The sequence below is a fragment of the Myotis daubentonii genome, chromosome X (genome assembly GCF_963259705.1).
Source record: "Myotis daubentonii chromosome X, mMyoDau2.1, whole genome shotgun sequence".
In the NCBI taxonomy this organism is placed as follows: domain Eukaryota; kingdom Metazoa; phylum Chordata; class Mammalia; order Chiroptera; family Vespertilionidae; genus Myotis; species Myotis daubentonii.
In genome coordinates this window covers 128,538,431-128,559,742 of record NC_081861.1, presented here as the reverse complement: position 1 = coordinate 128,559,742, position 21,312 = coordinate 128,538,431, and the positions used below count along the sequence as shown (strand labels likewise).

The 21,312-nt window shown below is 39.1% G+C and overlaps 1 protein-coding gene across 5 annotated transcripts in view; it reads right to left on the bottom strand.

Moving 5' to 3' along the window:
* The window catches only part of BCLAF3 (BCLAF1 and THRAP3 family member 3), a 60,530-nt gene that overhangs the window by 23,282 nt on the left and 15,936 nt on the right, over positions 1–21,312 (bottom strand). For 4 of the 5 annotated variants that reach the window (XM_059678556.1, XM_059678558.1, XM_059678554.1 and 1 more), the window contains 6 exons: positions 18,086–18,649; positions 16,856–17,503; positions 7,605–7,777; positions 4,772–4,889; positions 4,021–4,084; positions 2,414–2,529 (listed from right to left, as the gene is read on the bottom strand). In XM_059678556.1, the coding sequence (XP_059534539.1) occupies positions 2,414–2,529; positions 4,021–4,084; positions 4,772–4,889; positions 7,605–7,777; positions 16,856–17,503; positions 18,086–18,649 (1,683 nt within the window). The remainder of the gene's footprint in view (positions 1–2,413; positions 2,530–4,020; positions 4,085–4,771; positions 4,890–7,604; positions 7,778–16,855; positions 17,504–18,085; positions 18,650–21,312) is intronic. The other variant, XM_059678557.1, reaches the window with a different exon arrangement.

Genomic DNA, 21,312 nt, shown 5'->3' with positions numbered 1-21,312 from the left:
TAAATATTTGTTGAATATATGAATAAAAGATTTCTATAAAGTTAATTCTAGTTCAGCAAAGTTATCAATGACCCAGCAATTCCAAACCTAAGGGTATACAAAAATGAGAACATATGTCCACAAAAAAATGTGCACACAAATTTTCACAGCACCATTAGTCACAATTGCCAAACAGTAGAAACAACCCAAATATCCATCAATTTGGTGAGTGGATAAACAGAATGTGACATGTCCACACAATGGAATATTATTCAGCCATAAAAGGAATATTCATGCTACATAGAGGAACGTTGAAAACATTTTGGTACATAAAAACAGTTACAAAAGGCCACATATTAGATGACTGAAATGGTATGAAATGTCAAGAATAGTCAAAACAGACAGAAAGTAGATCAGTGCTTGCCAGGGGCAGGGCAGAAGGACATATAAGAAGTGACAACTAATGGGTACAGGGTTTCTTTTGGGCATGATAAAAATGCTCGGGAATTAGATAGTGGTAACAGTTATACAACTTCGTGAGTATACTAAAAAAAATACTGAATTGTTCGTTCACTTTCAAAGGGTGAATTTTATGGCAACATCTCAATTAAAAAAAAAAAACTTCATGGTTCCACTACACCACCAACTGACCCAGCAAAAGACATCTTGCAGGAAAAAATCTTTGCATGCTACAGCACCATCCTCAAGGCTAACATTAATAATATGTATCACTGACCAGCGACTCGGTGCCTTACATGCATCACTCTACTTAGTCTTAACCACCACTGTGAGGTAAGTATAATTCTTATCTGTTTTACAGCTGAGGAAATAGAGACAAAATAAATTGTTTAATGTCAGTCACTACAGAGCCAGGCATTGAATTCAGTGCTCAAAGTGTGAAGATATATTCTGAAGCATTCCATGGTCTTTATTTGCTGATTATCTTAACTGTTTTTAAAATCCTCTTTCTTGGTACACTGAGTCTCTTACACTTGCTGAGTCAAGAAAAGCATGAGAGCTTGGGTCACTTTCACCTACCAAGGAATGAGATTTAAACTTTTAAAAAATATATACATGTTTTTATTGATTTTGAAGAGGAAGGGAGAGAGATAGAAACATCACTGATGAGAGAGAATCATTGACTGGCTGCCTCCTGCATGCCCCACACTGGGGACCAAGCCCGCAACCTGAACCGTCACCTCCTGGTTTATAAGTCCACGCTCAACCACTGAGCCTTGCTGGCCGAGCTACTATTTTACTTTCCATTTTTTTATATGCCTCAACACAGTTTTGCTATCTTTTAATTGGTCCCAAACTTATTGTCAGAATCAAGTCCAGTTTTAAACAAACTCCATATATTCTGACTTAAGACCTAGTTAATCATAGACTTAAAAGTCTAGTCAAATATCAGTAATTTGACACTAAGGACCATGGAAAGGTAATTAGCATTTGCCCTTTCTAGTCATATATTCACATTTTCTGGGAGATCCAAATAGTATAAGAACTATTGGGGTGAACTGGAAATTTTGTCCCATTCAATTACACCACATAATCACATGGAGTCCCACCGTTGCTATGAGTTCCACATAGTTTTTAAAACTAGAGATGAACTGGGGCCAACCTACAATACTCAGAGTCCCTAAAAAGAGGCATAAGTATGGGAAAGAAAAACAAGAATCTACTGCCAATCAATTTGCCATGGCAAGGCTTACGTACTTTGCATGTACCAGCCCATTTGCTATTCTAACCTCTCCATTGCCAATTGATTATTCTCATTTTAGAGAGGAAACTAAGCAAGTATGCCCAAGAGCTTACAAACTGGCAGAGGTGGGGTTCAAACTCCAGTCTCCTGCCTCCTGCATGTCCCCTACTGGGAACTGAGCCCGCAACCCGGGCATGTGCCCTTGACCAGAATTGAACCCAGGATCCTTTCAGCTGCAGGCCGACGCTCTAGCCACTAAGCCAAACTGGCTAGGGCTCCTTGCATTTTCTACTACACCTGCTTGTTTCATGGTCAGACATTCATGAAGAGAACTGCACTGACCTCAGCAAATTTTGCAATATTCAAAGAATACCAGAATCTAAAGGGCAAAATGTGTCTGAGTTTGAATCAGCTTGAGCCAAATAATCCATAAACTTGTTGGTCCTAGCTCTTGCTAATATTTAAAAAAACTGTTATACTCTTTTCTCGAATTATCAAGACCTTCAATATTCACTTACTCCTCATAATTTTTGTTATTTAAATCAAACAGCATATGATGATCAGTGAATAACTTGAAACATTTTAATAGATTCTACCTAAATATATAAAATAGATTGGAAGGATTAAATCCTTATGCTAAAATTAAAATTATCACCACACAAAAATAATTGAAAAATATACGCTAATACCAAAAACTCCCTGATAACAGGATGTTTTTCATCTACTGATTACCTCTCTGCAGCACTATCTATGTGAAAATTGTGCTCATCTTCTTTCTGTAACCGTTCTTTTCTCCTTCTTTCAATGTCATGTCGTAGGTCATTTGGATCTATTACTTTGACCTGAGTCTGAGGAATTTTGACAGAAGACAAACCATTCACATTACTGTTAGTTGCACAATGACCATATCTAAAAAAAACCTTAAGCAAAAGTCCTAAGTAAGTTATCTTGTACTCATCCAACTAATTGTAGTGTAAATTAATAAAAATATTTTTAGATACTGAGTAAGAAAAGCTTATGGCATTGAACCAGGAATCCCACTTCTGGGACTCTATTCCAAAGAAAAGGCTATCTACCCAAATATATTCAAAGGCTATATTTAAAATAACAACAAAAAACAATGAAAAGCAACTTAAATATAAAAAAATTAAAGGGGAAGGGAAGAATGATTTTATGGTAAATTTAAATCAAAGGAATAATGTACAAGCATTTAAATTATGCTAATGTGGAAGTTATAAAAACGTTTATTAAAGTGTTTGAAAAAAATTTAATTGAAACTTAAGAGCCTCAATCATAAAAGGTCACGGGGAATTCAGAGCTTTTTACATAGAAAGAGTGTTATTACAGTTTAAGTAAAAAGAAAAAAAGCATGGAGAACTGCCTATCCTATGATAGTGACTATGGTAAAATGCTAAAGGTAGGACTGCAAGAAAAGATGACCAAACCAGATTTTTGTGTTAAGGGGTTAGAGTAGAGGATTTTTTTAGGCTCTAATTTTTAAAAACCCTCAAATTCCCTTTAAGTTGATTACAGTACTTTGATAAGTAGAAATTTTCTGAAAATTTCATTTATTTAATAAACTAACCTATCTCCATAAGTTCAATAAAAATTGTAACCATTCACAAATAAAACATTTATTTATTCTATCAGAAATGTATTAAAATCTCCCTTAAGAAAAACTCTTTACTCTCAGTGAATAAACCAGCAGCTCTTTTAGAACTTAATATACTTCTAAAACAAGAGCCAGGTTTCTTCCCGCTTGGCTAGTTATGACAGTTTTTCTAATTAGCCAAGAAATGGGTGACAGGAGGTCTGGGGTGGGAACCACCACACACAACACGTGACAATAAAAAAAATTCAGCATTATTTCCATTATTTTGCTTGTTCATATTCCATATACTCTTTCACACATTTTACAATAAACAGAAGGACAATATCAAATAAAACTAAGTTCTTTTGCATTCACTCTGCATACGATTTAAAAATACATTATGCAACTACTTTGGAAAAACTAGGTATCAAACATACTTTCTACAAGCTTTTCAGTGTAAAGTCTGGAATGAATATTAAAGGTTACAATTTTGTGTCAATTTTACAAAGCAGTCGCCCTTAGGGACTGTCTCTCTTAGGGAATATTTTTGTCTTTTGTAAGTTGTCTTTCTGCAACCTGGCCAATAACTAGAATCCCGTGGAGAGCTTTGTAAGTTTCAGATTCTTAGATCTCAATCCTTCTTCTTCATCTACTTTAACTCCCTTTTTGTTACTCACCATCCCGTTTCCTTTTCCATTCCGTATGCCAACGATAAAATAATCTCGCAACAAAAATTGTATGCACTTACCTGTTCTGAACCACATACCGTATTTAGTTTATTCCGAAGCTCAGCCAAACACATATCTATTTTCCTAAAATAATAAAGGCATATTACAATCAAATGATTATGTTATATACTGATACCTTCATTCCATTACTACAGAATGGAATTTGAAGCAAAACTGGTGTGTCTTGGAGGAAGCAAAAGAAACTTGCCACGAGGTAGTTTTTCATCTATGTGGCAGTTTCCCAAGACATTCATATCCTTTGAACATCCCCCAGTGACACCTTAGTGGTTCTCAAATCACTAGTTTGTGTAAACTTAAACTTTACTCCAGTGATCTACTGCATTCTAACATTGCTTCAACTCAGCTCACAAAACAGGTGCCAGTAGCAGAAGACATATATGCTTTCATCCAGCTGTTCTCAGAACAGCCATTTCTGAGCACATGAAGCAACCCATGATTTCAATGGCTCAACAACTGTCTTTCATTCTTCCAGTGATAACTTCAGTAGGCAATTACTATAGACACAGCAGAATCAAAGTTAGGTAGGAAAACATTTCCAAAGTCCTCCACATTAAACAATGCTAGTCGATGGCTTCAGTACAACTATCCCATCACAGTGCACAGGCCCCAGTACCTGCTTGGGTTTGTCCTATTTTTAGATAGGAAATCCAGTCCTAGAGTCTACAGCAAGCCCAGGAAGCAGCACCTTCCCGCATCTCTTCTGAGGCTTATTCACATGAGTTAAGAGGGCATATAGTAATTAACCATTACCTGTAAATTTCTGGATCTAATTTCAATTGAACTTCATTTGCACCTTTTGTAGCTGGTGAATCTTGTATTTTTGAGAAACGCTCATGTAAAGTAACATCAGATGATGAAGAAGTATTTGCTGGAAAAAAAAAGGAAGTTTTATCTCATTGTAAAACTGATTGCATTTAAAAGATTATATATATAAGCACACGAAGAAAGGATTAAAAATCATCCAAACTGTGTTCTCTTGAAAATATGTGGGACCTAAACATTCCACAGTATTCATAGTGCTCCCATGCTTTCTCAAGCCCAAGCAATAGTAACATACCTGATTTATTAACCCATAGATTCTGTTCCTATTTGACATGCCTGCTTACTTGTTGGGGGAAAAGACAGTAGCTTTCTCAAAGTGAGGACCTTTCTTCTCCAAGACAAGAACTACTGTATTTGAGAAGCTCTAGTTCACCTCGAGTGAAAAGTAACTCGAAAAACAACCCAGAAATATAAAAATGATTCTGAACAAATGCTAAATGTTATGTTTACATATCACAGAAGGCCTCCTAATGCCATTTAACATTAACTGAAGTTCATGAAGACATTCTGAAATCAGCTATGCTGCAGGCTTTTAACAGGAGAGAAAGATAATACATTTGACTCATCAGAACGCTACTTAAGCAATCATTTTTCCTAACTTGCAGTTATTGTTCTGAGACAATCGCCTGGATTTTTTCTGCAATGCCAGCTCCCTTTCTGCCAAGAATCACACTTCCTTTGGGTAAGAGGGGCTAGAACTAAGAAAGCAAATTGTTTCAGACCTTATACTAGTACATCAAAGTAAATATATGCCATAGTTTGAGGGATGCAGAGAAAATAATTCATTTTTTTGAAATATGTTTTTATGAATGTAAGAAAAGATTAATGTAATTATCTAGTAAGATATATAAAATAAAAATTTTGGAATTCTCAAAGGTGTCTAGTTTATAATACCCATAATTACCTTATTTACGCAGGATCATTTAGGAAAGTTGTTCTACATGACTAAATTTTTCAATTAATAGAAATTGGCCAGCATAACGAAATGAGTCAATGCAAATCTTTATTTATTATACAACTCCCTAATGTTATAAAGTATGCCAAATCAAACTGGAATCTTTTATTGATCACTAAGCATCATCCTTCTGGCACAAAGTCCTGTAATGCCCTCATGGGCATTAAATACAGCCTGTGTGGTGGCTCAGTTGGTTGAGCGTCATCCCACGCACCAGGAGGTCTCAGACTCCATTCTTGGTCAGGGCACATGTCTGAGTTGTGGGCTCATTCCCCAGAAGGGGGTGTACAGAAGGCAGCCAATCAATTTTTCTCTCTCAATGATGTTTCTATCTCTTTCTCCCTCTTCCTCTCTCTGAAATCAAGAAAAACTATTTTTAAAAAGAGTATTAAAAAAAAGAATGTCACCAGATTTCTTAAGTTTCATATCTGGTTTTTGTTGCTTCCTCCTTCATGTTCTGTTATCAGTTATTGTTTCTTGCTGCTCTCAGTTCACAGGTTTTTGCAGCAGCCAACCTCTCCCTTTGTAACTTTTGATTTATAATCTACTATGAGTTGAAGCGCCAGGTTATTGGAACTACATATAAAGCATAGCTAGGCCTAGGTGTCATGCTACCTTGAGAATCTAGTACTCTTTAAAATAATCTATATTAATAAAATGATAATATGCTAATTAGACTGGACGTCTTCCAGACATCCTTCCTGATAAAGCTGGGGGTGGGGGGAGGGGGTTTGGCCAGCCTGGAAACTGCCCCAGGCCCCATGCCCAGGCCAGCCCCACCCCCCAGCGGGGACCCCCACCCCAATTGGGGATGTGACTGGCCTGCAAACTGCCCATGGCCCCTTGCCCAGGCTGGCCCCACCCCCAGTGGGGACCCCCATCCCAATTAGGGGCGTGGCTGGCCTGCAGCCACCCCAGGCCCCTCACCCAGGCTGGCCCCGCTCCCTAGCGGGGACCCCACCCTGATGGGGGCATGCCCAGCCTGCAAATCCCTGGCGGCCCCTCACCCAGGCTGGCTCCCCCCCCCCCCCCGCAGCAGGGACCCCCACCCTGATTGGGAGCATAGCTGGCCTGCAAACCGCCCTCAGCCCCTTGCCCAGGCCAGCCCCGCCCCCTAGCGGGAACCCCTACCCTGATGGGGGTGGCCCCTGCCAAGGTGGCCCCACCCCTTAAGGGGCTCCCCCCACCCCTATCTGGGACCCCCTTCAGGGCAGGCCAGCTGGCCCCCACCCATGCATCAGGCTCCTATATAGGATTTGCACTGTTTATGCAAATTGACCCCAACGGCAAAATGACCAGAACAACTGCTGGACCAGGCACTATGAGGCACACTGACCACCTCTTGGTCCCTTTCCCTGGCTGGCAGGCTCTGATAGCCTGATGGCCACCCACTGCGGGGGTGGGGCCGGTGAGCGGGCAGGAACAGCCAACCTCTTGATCCCTTCCCCCCCCCACCCCCCCGGCTGTCACGCACCAATCACCCAATGGCGAACAGGGAACTGGGGGGTGGGTGGCAGTGGGGGGCGGGGTTGGCTGAGGGCAGCTGGGGAAGATGGCCCTGATTGCAGGCCTGGCCTAGGGACCATACCCATGCACGAATTTTGTGCGCTGGGCCTCTAGGAATTAAATAAACAACTAGGCTTGAATTAATATTTGCTACTCTCTTCAACCGATTTCCTAATTAATGATCTAGCTGATAATGAATATGAATTACTATTACAATATCACAGATATTTTCCTATATCTCATGAAAAGTCAGTACATTATTCTTGTGTTATCCCTAACGTATGTGCAAAATATACCAACCTTTAATTTGATGAATTACAGTTATGATTTCCTTAGAAAATTCTCCTGTAGATTTGTTTTCAGTATTCTGAGCTGATTTAAGATGTTCAAACACTGGATGGAAGTTCTCACTCTTCTTGCCAACAGCAACCAAATCACATGACATCTGTCTCTCTGCCTTGCTAAGATGAAAGCTAAAATAAATTGTAAATATAAATTTGAAAGTATTTTACTGAGAAAAACACTAAAAATTAATCAAGATAGCTATAAAACTAAAAAGATGTTTATCTTTTCTTATAATTAAGGCACTAAATTGTATGCTATAAAATGTATACAACGATGAGGAGAAAACAGCTATAGATGCATGGTTTTGAGTTCTTTTCAAATCAGAGGTCATTAAATATTTGCCACTTTAATAATAAGAATCTCAAATCCTGAGTTAAATAATTTTTACTTTAATAATACAGCAAGGCATTAAATATACTCCATATGCAAAAAATAATCAATTAGATTATTTTCTACTCCCAAATATCCGTAAGATTATAAATCCAGCAAGCTTATAGTATCTTAAAATACCACACTTTAAAAGCTGATATCAAACATAACAACGTCTCTGACTTCATTGAAACCCTTATATCTCTATATCAGTAATGAGAAGCTTAGAATAATATTTCAAAATCAAATTTTGTTGAGATTAATCTAGTCACTTAGAAAATCTCAGTAACTTCTCAGAAAACAGTCTCAGTTGTTAGCAAAGTTATGACCATTAAAACTAGTTATAGTGTTTACCCTAAATGTATCCTTAAAGAAATGCTACTGTCTATTATATAAACCCAGCTATCTTACCATTTTAATGCTTTCTGAATCTTTATAACTTTCATTAAGAGCTCTCCTTACCCTTAGGTACCATTATAAAGCTATTATTATGACATATAGCTAACAATTATTGAGAGCTTACCGTATGCCAAACACAGGGGCTTAGAGCTTACAAACATGATCTCATTTCATCTTTACAACAGTCCTATGGGGAAGGTGTCATGGCACCAAGTTAATGGATGTCCGGATTATTTTGCTTTACATGCCCGAGGTCAAGCATTCATATGAACATAATCCTTCCAAGTGCCCTAATGGGAAACTAGACCTTATTCCAAGCATGCTGCTCTTGCTTAAAACTACTCTTAAATTCTTCCTCTGGAGGAAGCTTATGTGTCACAGAAGAAAATGTCTCATTATTTTATCTTTATACCTCATTTTGAACCCAAAAGGGCACTAACCAGCTTACACCCATCTTACTCCTCTGCATTTAACTCTAAATAGCTTTGGGCTCTTGCCAAAAATCAAGTTCACTGTCCAAATATTTGAGATCTACAACTGCTAAGGTTCTTTATTAGTATGTTACAGGCTCTGAAGATACATCCAAGAGAGAAACCTGTAATATCTATAATAATAAAAGCATAATATGCTAATTAGACTGGACATCCTTCCAGACGACCTTCTGGACAAAGCCAGGGCTGCAAGGGAAGCCCAGGTCCTGGGTGACGGAGGGAAGCTGGTGGCCAGCCAGGAGAAGGAAGGCCTACTCTTGCACGAATTTTTGTGCATCGGGCCTCTAGTGTTTGACATAACAGCAGCATAGAGCTCATCTTCTTGGTTGGCACCTTCTCCATCAATAAAGCTTTCCTTAACCAGTAAACCAACCAACCAATCAATCAAATAAATACAGCAGCACCACTGGAGAAAATGATACTTCTTCATATAATCAAATGTACATGTGCACAGATTTACTTATTTAAGTCACATAAAAGACATATATCCATAACTGCTTCAGGGTTATGAAGGGCTTACAGATATTCTTTTTAGAGAGAAACATCAATTGGTTGTTCCCATATGCGCCCTGAATGGGGATTGGACCCGCAATCTGGGTATGTGCCCTGACCGGGAATCAAATCCAAAACCTTTTGTTGCAAGGGACAATGCTCCAATCAACTGAAACACCCAGCCAGGGCCATATTCTTTAATTAAAAATTTTCATTCCTGCCCAGCTGGAGTGGCTCAGTGGTTGAGCATCAATCTATGAACCAGGAGGTCACGGTTCAATTCCCAGTCAGGGCACACAGGAGGCAGTCGATCAATGATTCTCTCTCATCATTGATGTTTCTATCTCTCTCTCCCTCTCCCTTCCTCTCTGAAATCAATAAAAACATTTTAAAAATTTCACTCCTCTAACAAGATGGCTTTAAGTGCCTATTTTTAACTTATCAGAGGAAAGGCTTCCATCTGACTTTCCGTGCTCTCTGCTCTCGAATCAGTACTGTTGAGGCAACTCCCTACCAAGGCAGGAACATGGAGAAGTGATTATGTAGCAGGTTGATGCCACTGCTGTGGATTGCTTAATTCATTAGAAAGATGTTCATGAGAAGGCCCACTTCCCTTCTCTTCTAATTTGCTCCTAGCTTCCCACTATGTATCTGATAACTAGCTAAAATGCATTTAGTGATAAAAGCGAGAAGCTAGAATGGCCCTGTAACAACCTTCACTAACAAAAACTATAAATGCTGTTTAAAAGGGCTTTATGTTACAAAAAGCCTGCCATATCAAAGAATAACGTAGCTTTTAAAAACATTTTATAGAAGGAAAATAAGACGTTTAAATACAACTACATAAATACATCCATAAGAGGAAATCAATTGATACGTTTTTATTATAGCCTCAGTTTCTCCCAAGAGGAAACAAGCTGATAAATCTTTTCAGTAATTATTAAAATTTACATGTAATTTATTATTACTGGCATAACTCTTATACCCACTCCATGCCCAATTCTCAACCCATAGGAATAATGTGGTATACAGTGAAGCTGTATTTAATTCCTCAAATATTAGTGTTTAAACTTGCTAACAGTTAGAAAATGTATCCTAGGGTTACTTCACTGCAAGATTGTTAATAAAAAAATGTTAAAATAATTATTTTTCTAGAAAATGTCCATGAAAATAATATAACCTAAAATTTTAGTGTTTTAAAAATTATGCTTTTGCTATATTAAAAATCTTTTTGAGACTTGAGAATAAAAAATGTTCTAGGTATTTACATTTATAAATGTAATCACCTCTTTGTTCACATTTCCCTTTTTACTATTTCCTGTGACATTACTGATGAGCAATTTAACAATTACAGGAAATATCCCTAACACAAGTAGCTAAGCTTAAAAGACCAAATATTCACTGAGATGAATTTCAGATAGTTAAAAAACTAAAATATAGTCCTAGCCAGTGTGGCTTAGTTGGTTGGAGCACTGTCCCGTGCACTGAAAGGTTGCAGGTTCGATTCTCAGGGCACATATCCAGGTTCGCGAATTTTAAAAAATTTAGATATAGCCAAATATCTGTATTCTAAACTGGTCTGATGAAATCTCCTCAACCCCTCCCCATTTTTTCTCTGTTTAATGATATCTTCCCTAATGTTCTGAGTGTTGTACATAACTAAGAAAACATAAAAAGCTACATTAAACCTTAATTTCCTCTTATACACAGCTAAGATCCATAAAAAAAACAAACAAACAAACAAACAAACAAAAAAACACCACCAACTGCATGGCAAAACAGTAAAAAAAAAAAAAAAAAAAAAAAAATCCTGCCCCGGCCCATTTTGCTCAGTGGATAGAGCACTGGCCTGTGGATTACAGGGTCCCAGGTTCGATTCCCAGTCAGGGCACATGCCTGGGTTGCGGGCTCGATCCCCAGTAGGGGGTGTGCAGGAGGCAACCGATCCATGATTCTCTCTCATCATTGATGTTTCTATCTCTTTCCTCCTCTCCCTTCCTCTCTCAAGTCAATACAAATATAATCAAACAAACAAACAAACAAAACAAAAAAACCCTGCCTTTAGGAAGCTTATAATAAGTAACAAAATCCATAAAACACATAAAGGTTTTCTTTTCTTAGTTTTCTTCCAAATATAATTAACATTTTGTATAGCATCTAACAGGTCATAAAGTACTTTCCCAATTATTAAATCGCTCCTGTCTCCTGAAGAACACATTTAGAATTTTTGGGGTTGAGGAAAAAGAGTTAGGGAGACTACTACTCCCTTAATTGTGCATCTCATTATTTGTTTCACAGAAGTCCCCTAACTGGCCTTGCCAACCCCAATGTCCTTTCAAGCCTCCTCATAGGAGGCATTCCCCTGGCAGCAGAACTGAGCCACCTGTCCTCTCCTATTAGCTAATCCTGTCAAATAAGGCTGGCTGTGTGGCAGTCCTGCCTTCGCAGCCTCCTGTACCTCTAAAGTCCTGGTGTGTGGTTTCTGCCTTTCTTAATCTATAAACATAAAATGTCTTTCATCTTTTCATCACGTGTCTAAAACACACCATAACCTTCAAAGCCTAGCTCCATGTCAACTCCTGAAAGAAGTCTTCCCTACGTCTCCCAGCTTGAGATCACTGGAGTTGCACACCACTTCATACATCACTCACTATACCATGGTATTACCAACACCGTCCTATTGTCTGCAAGACCAGAGAAGAAGAAGTCTATCTTATGCCCATCTAGTCCCAGGGTACCCTAACAGGCTGTCTCACACAAGGCAGATCCTCAAAAGATACCTGCTGAATGAATGAATGATAAATGGAAAATGATTGGGATCATTTCAAATGAGAGTCAGCTAAAAAGATAACAGACTTCCAATTTAATTTTGTTTTTTTTAACTTTTTGGCTTACTTTTTATTTTAAAATTTTTACTTAATTTAGAGCAACTTAAAATTTAATTTTTTTATAATACAGAATCTCAAATATACACAAAAGTTCAGAGAATGCTATGATGAGCCTGTCAACCCAACTTCAATAGTTATCAGCCAATTGGAGCAGACTTATATAGCCAGGAGGAAATGCAGGTTAATTTGGGCCCAAAAAGGCATGGCCAGAAATGCTTAGTGACCCACCAGGAGACAAAAACCTATGTACCCCATCCCCAAACAGAATGTTCACCTCTCTCTATTAGACCCCTTGAGAACCACTAGGAGAAGCTAGGGTGATAGGAATAAAAGGGAATCTTCTCTCCATTAATTTTTTATTATATATGAAATATTTTAGGGAGGAAAAGCCTTACTTTTTGGTGATACATAACAGTGAGGTAGCAGGCTTATATATCACAAAAATATCTCCACCCACAACTTCTTCTGCCTCCAGCTGTACAGTGCCTACCATAGGTAAACTTGTGTGATTAGGTCACCTTCCTTCAGTCCTTGCTATGGTTTTTTACACTGTTCCCCCACCTACACAGAACCCCTTTTCTCAAATCATCAGGGCTCCAATGTCTTCTGGGGCCCATTAGCCACCTCATCCCCTTTCAAACTGGGAAAAGATCAGATGGGGGTAGGGAGGTCCTCTTTGTATTTCTTCAGTGACAAATAAAAGGATTAAATTGTGGCTGATATGCTCAGTCCAACATCAACTTTGCTAGCCAACCTTCCCATCCTAGATACCTAACTCCAGCAGCCGGGGAGGTCAGAGGAGCCTCGGATCCATCTGCACCAGCTTGTTCTTCTCCAGAGACAGGCATCCCCCCTGTTCCTCCCTCCACTTCCTTCCTACCCTGACTGAGGTTGAGGCTCTCACTCTCTCACCACTCAGCCCAACATTAAACCACAACTCTATCTGCCCCAAGACTTTCAGATGTATACAACAGGTTTTTTTGGGGTTCATAATAGCCTAGTTCATAATGAGCTAGGCTTTTTCCTCAACCACAAAATTTTCATATTGTGACTCCCTAACTTACATTCTGAAACATATAATGATGAGACATGTATCTTCTACCTCTGATAATGCAGTTTCTGACAGAGGGTTACTACAGTATGTTCTTTGTTAACAGATTATTAACTATGCAATGAACATTCAAATAAGCATCTATCTCTACTGCTATTCTACTGGAATCTAGAAACTGGAATCTAGAAAAATCACTAGGTGATAGCCATATGTTTTTAACTACATGTGTCAATACTTGACCAAAGCTATGAAAACAAATCACAAAATGAATCATCTTAGTCTTTCAAAAAAAAGTGGATAAACTCTCAAGATCTTAACCAACATACACCTCTCTCCACTCGGAGTATTTTAATCTTTGCAAGCAGAGGAAAATCTAATGTATAATAATAGTTGAGAACATGACTCTACTGAGGTTAGCATTAACTACTTTTGTTTTATGGATACTTCATTAGTCCATATATAATTCAACCCAACCCCACAAAACTCTTCCACAACTCATTAGTCATTAAATAATTATAATAAAAAAGTCTGTTGAGCATGATGCTTTATCAGACTGAAAAGATGCATATAGTTATTAAGTTATTCATTCTTCAGCTTTTTTAATAGAAAGGATTTGCAGTGGAAGCTTTTTATTATACAAGCTATCTTTCAGGTCCTTGTCAGGTAATTCAAACATGCTGACAGGCCCCACTGATAGGCATGAAATTTCATAAAATTATAGTTTATAAATTCACACAAAAGATATAGCAGCCTCAATTTTAGGAAGCTCACTTTTGTGGTACATGATGAAGAGCAAGCTACAATTTCTCAATATCATATTATAAAATTAACAGTGTTCAGTAACTTTAAAATAAAACCCTTCAAACTTGCTATTTCTAGCACTCTTTAAAAGTGTTATAGCCAGTCTGAGCCAGGATGGCTCATTGGTTAGAGTGTCACACCAGAGGGTCTTGGGTTCAATTCCAGTCAAGGGCACGGTACCTGGGTTTCAGGTTCGATCCCTGCCCCAGGTTGGGTCACATGTGGGAGGCAACCAATAGATGAGACACAATGATGTTTCTCTCTTCCCCATTCCCCGCTCCCTTCCACTCTAAAAACTCAATGGGAAAAATATCCTCCTCACTCTTCAGGTGAGAATTAAAAAACAAAAAGTGCTACAGCCAATTTATTCCCTTTTAAGTATGAAACACTTAATTATTAAATTTGGGGGTATCATTACTTTTATAAAAGAATTCAATACTTTTTGTGTTTTAACTATATGTAATTTTACCTCAAAAGAAAAAACTATAAACAAAAATTAAATAGTGAAGTATTTAAAAGGGAATGCACTGATATTTGCAATTCACTTTGAAATGCATCAAAAAAATAAGATGGAACAACAGATGGACAGATATGTGATTATAAAAGTAGAGTAAAATCTCAATTGTAGATTCTAAGTGGTGGGTATATAGGTGTTCAATGTATAATTCTTTCAACTTTTCTGTATATTTGAACATTTTCATGATATAATGTTGGAAAGAAAAAGAGCTTAACATCCCTAAATTTGATGCTTATAGCAGCCTTTGTGCTCTTAAAATGAAGAATAGTAGGAAATATAATAGCACCCAATGATTTAAGACATATTATATGAAATAGGATACAAAATTATTAATAGAGGCTCAGTGCACGATATTCATGCACTGGGGGTGGGGGGAGTCCCTCAGCCCAGCCTGCATCCTCTCGCAGTCCGGGACCCCCGAGGGGTCCTTAGCACTGCCGCAGAGGCAGGAGAGGTTCCTGCCACCCCCAGTGCACTCACCAGCCGTGAGTCCGGCTTCTGGCTGAGCAGAGCTCCCCCTGTGGGAGCGCACTGACCACCAGGGGGCAGCTCCTTTGCTGAGCGCCTGCCCCCTGGTGGTCAGTGCGCATCATACTGACCGGTTGTTCAGCCATTGGGTCAATTTGCATATTAAGGCTTTATTATATAGGAGGCTTATTATGACAACCACGTAAAATATACATAGAAAAATAACAAGAGGAGCTGTACTAAAATATTAATAAAAATTGTCCTAGGGTAGTAGGATTATGAGTTATTTTCCCACCTCTATGTGTCTAACTTTCTGTATTATAATTGTACTTGTAAATGTTTTCTATGCACATATAAATATACATATGTATATTTTGCAAGTGCAAAAACAAATGAGAGAAATGGACTGCCATACCTAACTTTAAGAAAAGAACAAAATATTTTTTGTAAAAAAAAAAAAAGTGGGGTTGGGAAGACTTTGGATTTACCTAACTCCCTGTCACATCCTAAGCTTGGATTTTGTTTTCTCTTGTTTTTTATTCAAATGGATATGTCAACTGTGAATCTAAAATGTACCAAATCAATGTGGTCCATCACTCTTGTTTGTTTTTTTATTGGTTTCAGAGAGGAAGGGAGAGGAAGAGAGAGATAGAAACACCCATGATGAGAGAGAATCATTGATCGGCTGCCTCCTGCATACCCCCCACTGGGGACCGAGCCCATAACCCCGGCTCGTACCTTGACCGGAAATGAACCTACCAGGAATCGAACTATGACCTCCTGGCCCACAGTGATGCCCAACCACTGAGCCACACTGGCTGGGCCCATCACTTATTTTTTATTCAAAAACAGATAAATGAGTCAACGGTGAACATAAATGTACCAAATCAACATGGTCCATCACTTTTATCCACGTACTGGTGGTGTATTTAAGTAATGAACAGACTTACCTGAAATAGCCAGATGCAGTGCCTTAGTCTCAGAATTCATAAAGAGAAGTAATATTTATAATGCAAGAAAGCATGCAAACCACTTTAGGAGAAAATAACTTATTACAACAGTAGTCTATTTTTTTAAAATCATTACAGCTAAACCAAATATCTTATAAGTAGGCCTCTTGTAGACCCTAGCCTAATTGCCTATACCTAGGAGAATCTAGTAGGTTGAGTGAGCCCCAGTCTTTTTGAGATGGCATCAATAACCACGTTAAGTCACCAGCTTCTTTGAGTCACAAGGGATCACACAGATTTGAGACTCAGGCACTCTGACTTAAACAAGTTGCTTCATGTCTCAGGGCCTCACTCTCCCGCTCTATAAAATCAGGGCCTACTAAGGTCCTTCCAGGTAAAAATTCTCTGAATGTCAGGCAACAGGGAAAATAGGCTCTGAGAAACTGAGCAAGGAATGGGTCTCCTTGAACTCCACCCAGCCTATCCTTGAATACAGAGAATCTGGCAGCATAATAACATGCAAATTAATGAAGAACAACTCCATAGAATGCTCTGTCTCCCAAAAGCATCTGAAGATACAACGTGGAAATAAGCAAACATATCAGCTCATATTACTAATCATGAGATTCATCCTCATTAAAGGGCTTTAAAAAAAAAATCTAGGCAATCCCTCCCCCTTAATGGACTCTAAACACACTATTAATTTCATTTTCAAAGCTTCTAATAAAGGTGGCAAAAATAGTTATTAAATATCATTAAGAAAAAAAACAAAGATAATACCTGGGTATATTTACTGTGTCCTTCACATCTATTTTAACTATAAGTGATTTCGATTTCTTCCTAAGACTAGCAGGTGAATATTTACTTTTACCAAACTGGTAACTGGAAGAGTTGGCCTCTCTTCTGCCATCCCCTTTGTTTTTTATCTTCTTTTGTTTGCCATTATAGGGACTCAAAATAACATTGTTTTTATCTGAATCAGTAGAGGGAGAACAGTCTTTCTTATATGGTTTAGAAGCTTCTTTCACTCGCCCATCTTTAGTCTCTCTGTCTCTTCCAGTATTAAAATAACTGGACTTTCTTTCTGCAAGGCCTATTTGAGAAATGTATTTTCTATCTTCCTCCTTAGAGTATTTCTGAGTTCTTCCATCAGAAAAGTCCTGGTCCTCATCTGAGGTCTTAGGATGTTTGTGGTGATAGTCCCTGGATACCTTGGTTGCTAAACTGGTCTCTGGGGAGTTCCTCCAAGCATGTCGATGAGCTTGGTTTCCAAGGTTCCACTGATCTTCCTTTTCTTGGTAATGTGAAAGATAATGCCTAGACTTCTGATCTGAGTTTCTAGAAGAGTCTTTGTTTTCATACCTCTTCTTGCCTGTAGATCTTTTTGATGTGTGTCTGTATTTTCTGTAATCGCGATCCTCAGGATACCTGTGATGACATAAAGCAGTTTATACTCGCACTACAGAGAAGAAAGTGAGAACTTCTATGTGTGGAGCATTGGGTAGCATGGCTTTAAATGGAGAATGCAGTGACAAAGTTACCCTCTAATCCAACAGTTCTCAACCTGTGGGTCGCGACCCCTTTGGCGGTCAAACGACCCTTTCACAGGGGTCGCCTGAGACCATCCTGCATATCAGATATTTACATTATGATTCATAACAGTAGCAACATTGCAGTTATGAAGTAGCAACGAAAATAATTTTATGGTTGGGTCACAACATGAGGAACTATATTTAAAGGGCCAGAAGGTTGAGAACCACTGCTCTAATCCTTCAAGCTAACTCACAGAGGCTCAAGGTAGTTAGAAAGGAAATACCATTATATTTTTAAATATTCTAGCTATCCACATGATTTACTCTAAAAAGAAATCACTACTACCAGTAGACATCTACATTGCAATGCTTTTGATCCTTTCAGACAAAAGCTTTTCAAGGTAGTTATCTTCAACTATAACACACCTTTTTACTTGAGACTTTATACCAAATTACCCAGTTTTCATTTATCCTATACCTTGTCTGAAAAGAGCTCTTTTCCTCAAAATCTTCAGAGCCTCTTCTAAATGACTGAGAATATTTTTCATCTTGAATCATCTGGTTACTCAAGTCATCTTCGTACAACTCTTCTTCAAATCTAAAAGAATCTTCTATTGACCTCTGAGGTGATTGCCCTCCTTTTCCACTTCCTCTAACTCTGTGGTCATCAGGAGAATACCTCTCTTGCATTTCCTTAGGATAATTCCAGCAATAATCTTCATAGGGTACATCTTCTGAGTATGTAGACATATACTGAGATCTCCTGCTACTGTCCCTTCTTTGTGGTGAATATTCTTGGTAAAGCTTATAAGAATAAAAATCGCCTACAGAGCTTCTTCTGTCTGGAGAAGGTGATCTATGTTCATACCATTGGTAATGTGCACTATCATGAGAAGAAGTCCTTGGTTTACTCTGTCCATGTTTCTTATCATTCATTCTACAAGTGGATCTTTTCTGATCCTTCTTATAGTCGGAGCAATAATGCTCATTAGAACATCTTTGCTTGTAGTATTCAGACTTTCTAGGTATTGGTGATAAAGACCTATGTAAACACAAAAAAGTTTAGTTCATTTAAAGACAATAAATTAAGTTTGTCTTAACATGACTTGCCCAAGTTTGTTTGCTACTGTTTCTTCAACTCAAATTAAATTCATGAATTTGCTCTATCTGCATTCTAAATTGTCCATGTGGGGGTCAGATTATGCTTGCCCCAATTCAACAAGCATACTCTTTCCATCTGAACTAATGTATCCCACGTGCACATTAAAATAGGCTGAGAACACCCTCCTGCTGGAAGAGGACCAGCTTAGCTACACAGCAGGTTGCATTTTTGGAAGATTGCTGACAGCAAAGGTCTGTCAAAAGGACTGGTCAGCAAAACTTACATCAGGTTCAATGGGTAGATAAGAAAAAGGCATAAGTATGCCCTGGCTGGGTGGCTCAGTCAGGTGGGGCATCCTGTACATCAAAAGGCTGTGTGTTCGACTTCCAGTCAGGGCACAAAGCCAAGTTGAAGGCTCAATCCACTGTCAGGGCAAGTATGGGAGGCAACTGATTGATGTTTCTCTCTCACATCGGTTTCTCTCTCCTTTCCCCTCTCTCCTAAATCAATAAAAACATATCCTTGGGTGAGGATTAAAAAAGAAAAAGAAAAAGGCAGGAGGCGGGCTGGATTCATACAAATAAATATGTAGGATAATCTGGCAAACACAGCCTCTGAAATTAGATTCTAAGAGTTTGATGCCACATAAACTCAAACTCAGACCCTAACCTGACCCCCAGTTTCTCCAATTGTCTATCCTCTCTACTAAGCCTATATTAAGGAGCAAAAAATACATACTTAAATGGTGTGTGGAGGTGGGGAAAGAAGAGGGTCTTAAGACTTGAATCTCATGCTCGGTTCCTCCATAAATACTACTGACATAGTTAAGTTTTTTTTTCTCCCAGACCTATTCCCTTACACATAAAAGACGTGTTGTTGAAACACAGCTTCTAACTTTGGTGAATGTATGTTTTTATGCTGCTATAAATGCTCCCTAGGGACAGCAGCACATCCTTTCTGTAACTCCCATCTCTAACACCTAGCATTGCCAACATCGAGCCTTTCATTCCCACTGAAGAGGAAGACTTCCATGTCCAGAGAAACCAGTCAGTCCAAGTCACCTAGACTTCAGGATGAGAGAGGGGAGCACCACTATCTGGAATACAATGAAGTTCAATGTTGCACCTGGGGATATTTCCTCCCATCTGACCTGTGCAAACTCCCCATCTCCTCCCTGAGGGTTTAATATCTTCTAACCAATCAGGCTGCTACCCTTGCAGTTTTTGTCATCACTCCATCTTCAGATGCTGCCCGAGTTGAAAAAACCATGGATAAAACTCTTTCCATTTGGTAACCTGTCTGTGTACTCCCTACACAGAAGGAGGCAGATTTAGTTTTCTCATACACATACTGGGATTTATATGCTGGACTCAGCAGTATCTCCCTCGAAAATCACCAAGCTACATGGATTGGCAGGTGTGTGGTTTAGCTGAAGCACAAGCTCTGTCATCCAGCTGGCTGCACTCATCAGCACAGGAAGAAGCAACTGGAGCTTCTGAGGACTTCCTGGAAGACTTCCTTTCCTCCACCGCTAGGGAGAAAAGCTGGCAGCCAGAGGCTGAGATCTTGAATTGGGACAAAACAGTCCATCTCTTACTTTAAAGCCATGCTTCCCATTGAATACACTTTGATTTTTTTTTTTTACTTCAGGGTTTTACTGTATAGAGCCCCTTTCTTCTGAAGGAGACTGCTGGAATAGCTGCTAACATTTTCAGTTCTCCCAAAGGAAAAAAAAAAAGGGACCCAAAGAGTCTGTTGGGAGACAATTTTCCATGGGTCTCTCCCGTTCTGCACACCTTGTGAGCAGAGGCACTGACAGCTTTCATTCCAAGATAAACAGCCTGGGAAGATGGAGCCAGGGCCTCCCTGTGGGGCAGAGGGCTGATTTGTTTGCTATCCAGGATAATAAGATAATGTCTCCTCCCAGGCCAAAGCCCCTCATGGGACTTAGGTTCCTCGGCTATGTTGTCACCCCACTGCTTTGTTCTACAGCGCCCAACCTCAGGGGGCTGGGGGTGAGGGGAACACAGGAGCATGAAGCTCAGGCTGCCTGCTGTACTCTTAGTAGTAAAGACCTTGGCCTCTACTCTAGGAGGGCCTTGTGACAGGCTGATGTGCCAGCTTGCAAGTGGGGGGAAATATTGAACTTCTTACGGTTTTTCAGAGTCCTGAGAAGGAATCCAGAAAACGGGCACTTAGTTTGCCAGGCTCTTTTGTGGCCTCTCACCAGTGCCTACCACAAAAGGGCGACACAAAATGACCCGTGTGATGCCCTCCAAGTTAAAATCATTCGCTTTACATCCCCCATTTTTGAAGGTCCTCCCCACTACAATTTAGTCTTGTGAAGTTGAAATTAAAATTGTTGAAGAAATGATTGATTAGTCACTGTGGAACCACAATGAGGCAAGCACAATGGCCAAGTCGCATTACTATGAAAAACCTTGGTCTGCCTTTTGTGTATATAATCATGGCCTTTTTTATGAGTCCTAGAATGTACCAGTCACTTTCATAGCTCTGTGCCTTTGCTCCTGTTGTCCCCCTTAACTGGAATACTTTTCTTCTCTCTTTCTGCCTTTAGAGATTCTACTCATCCTTAAGTGACT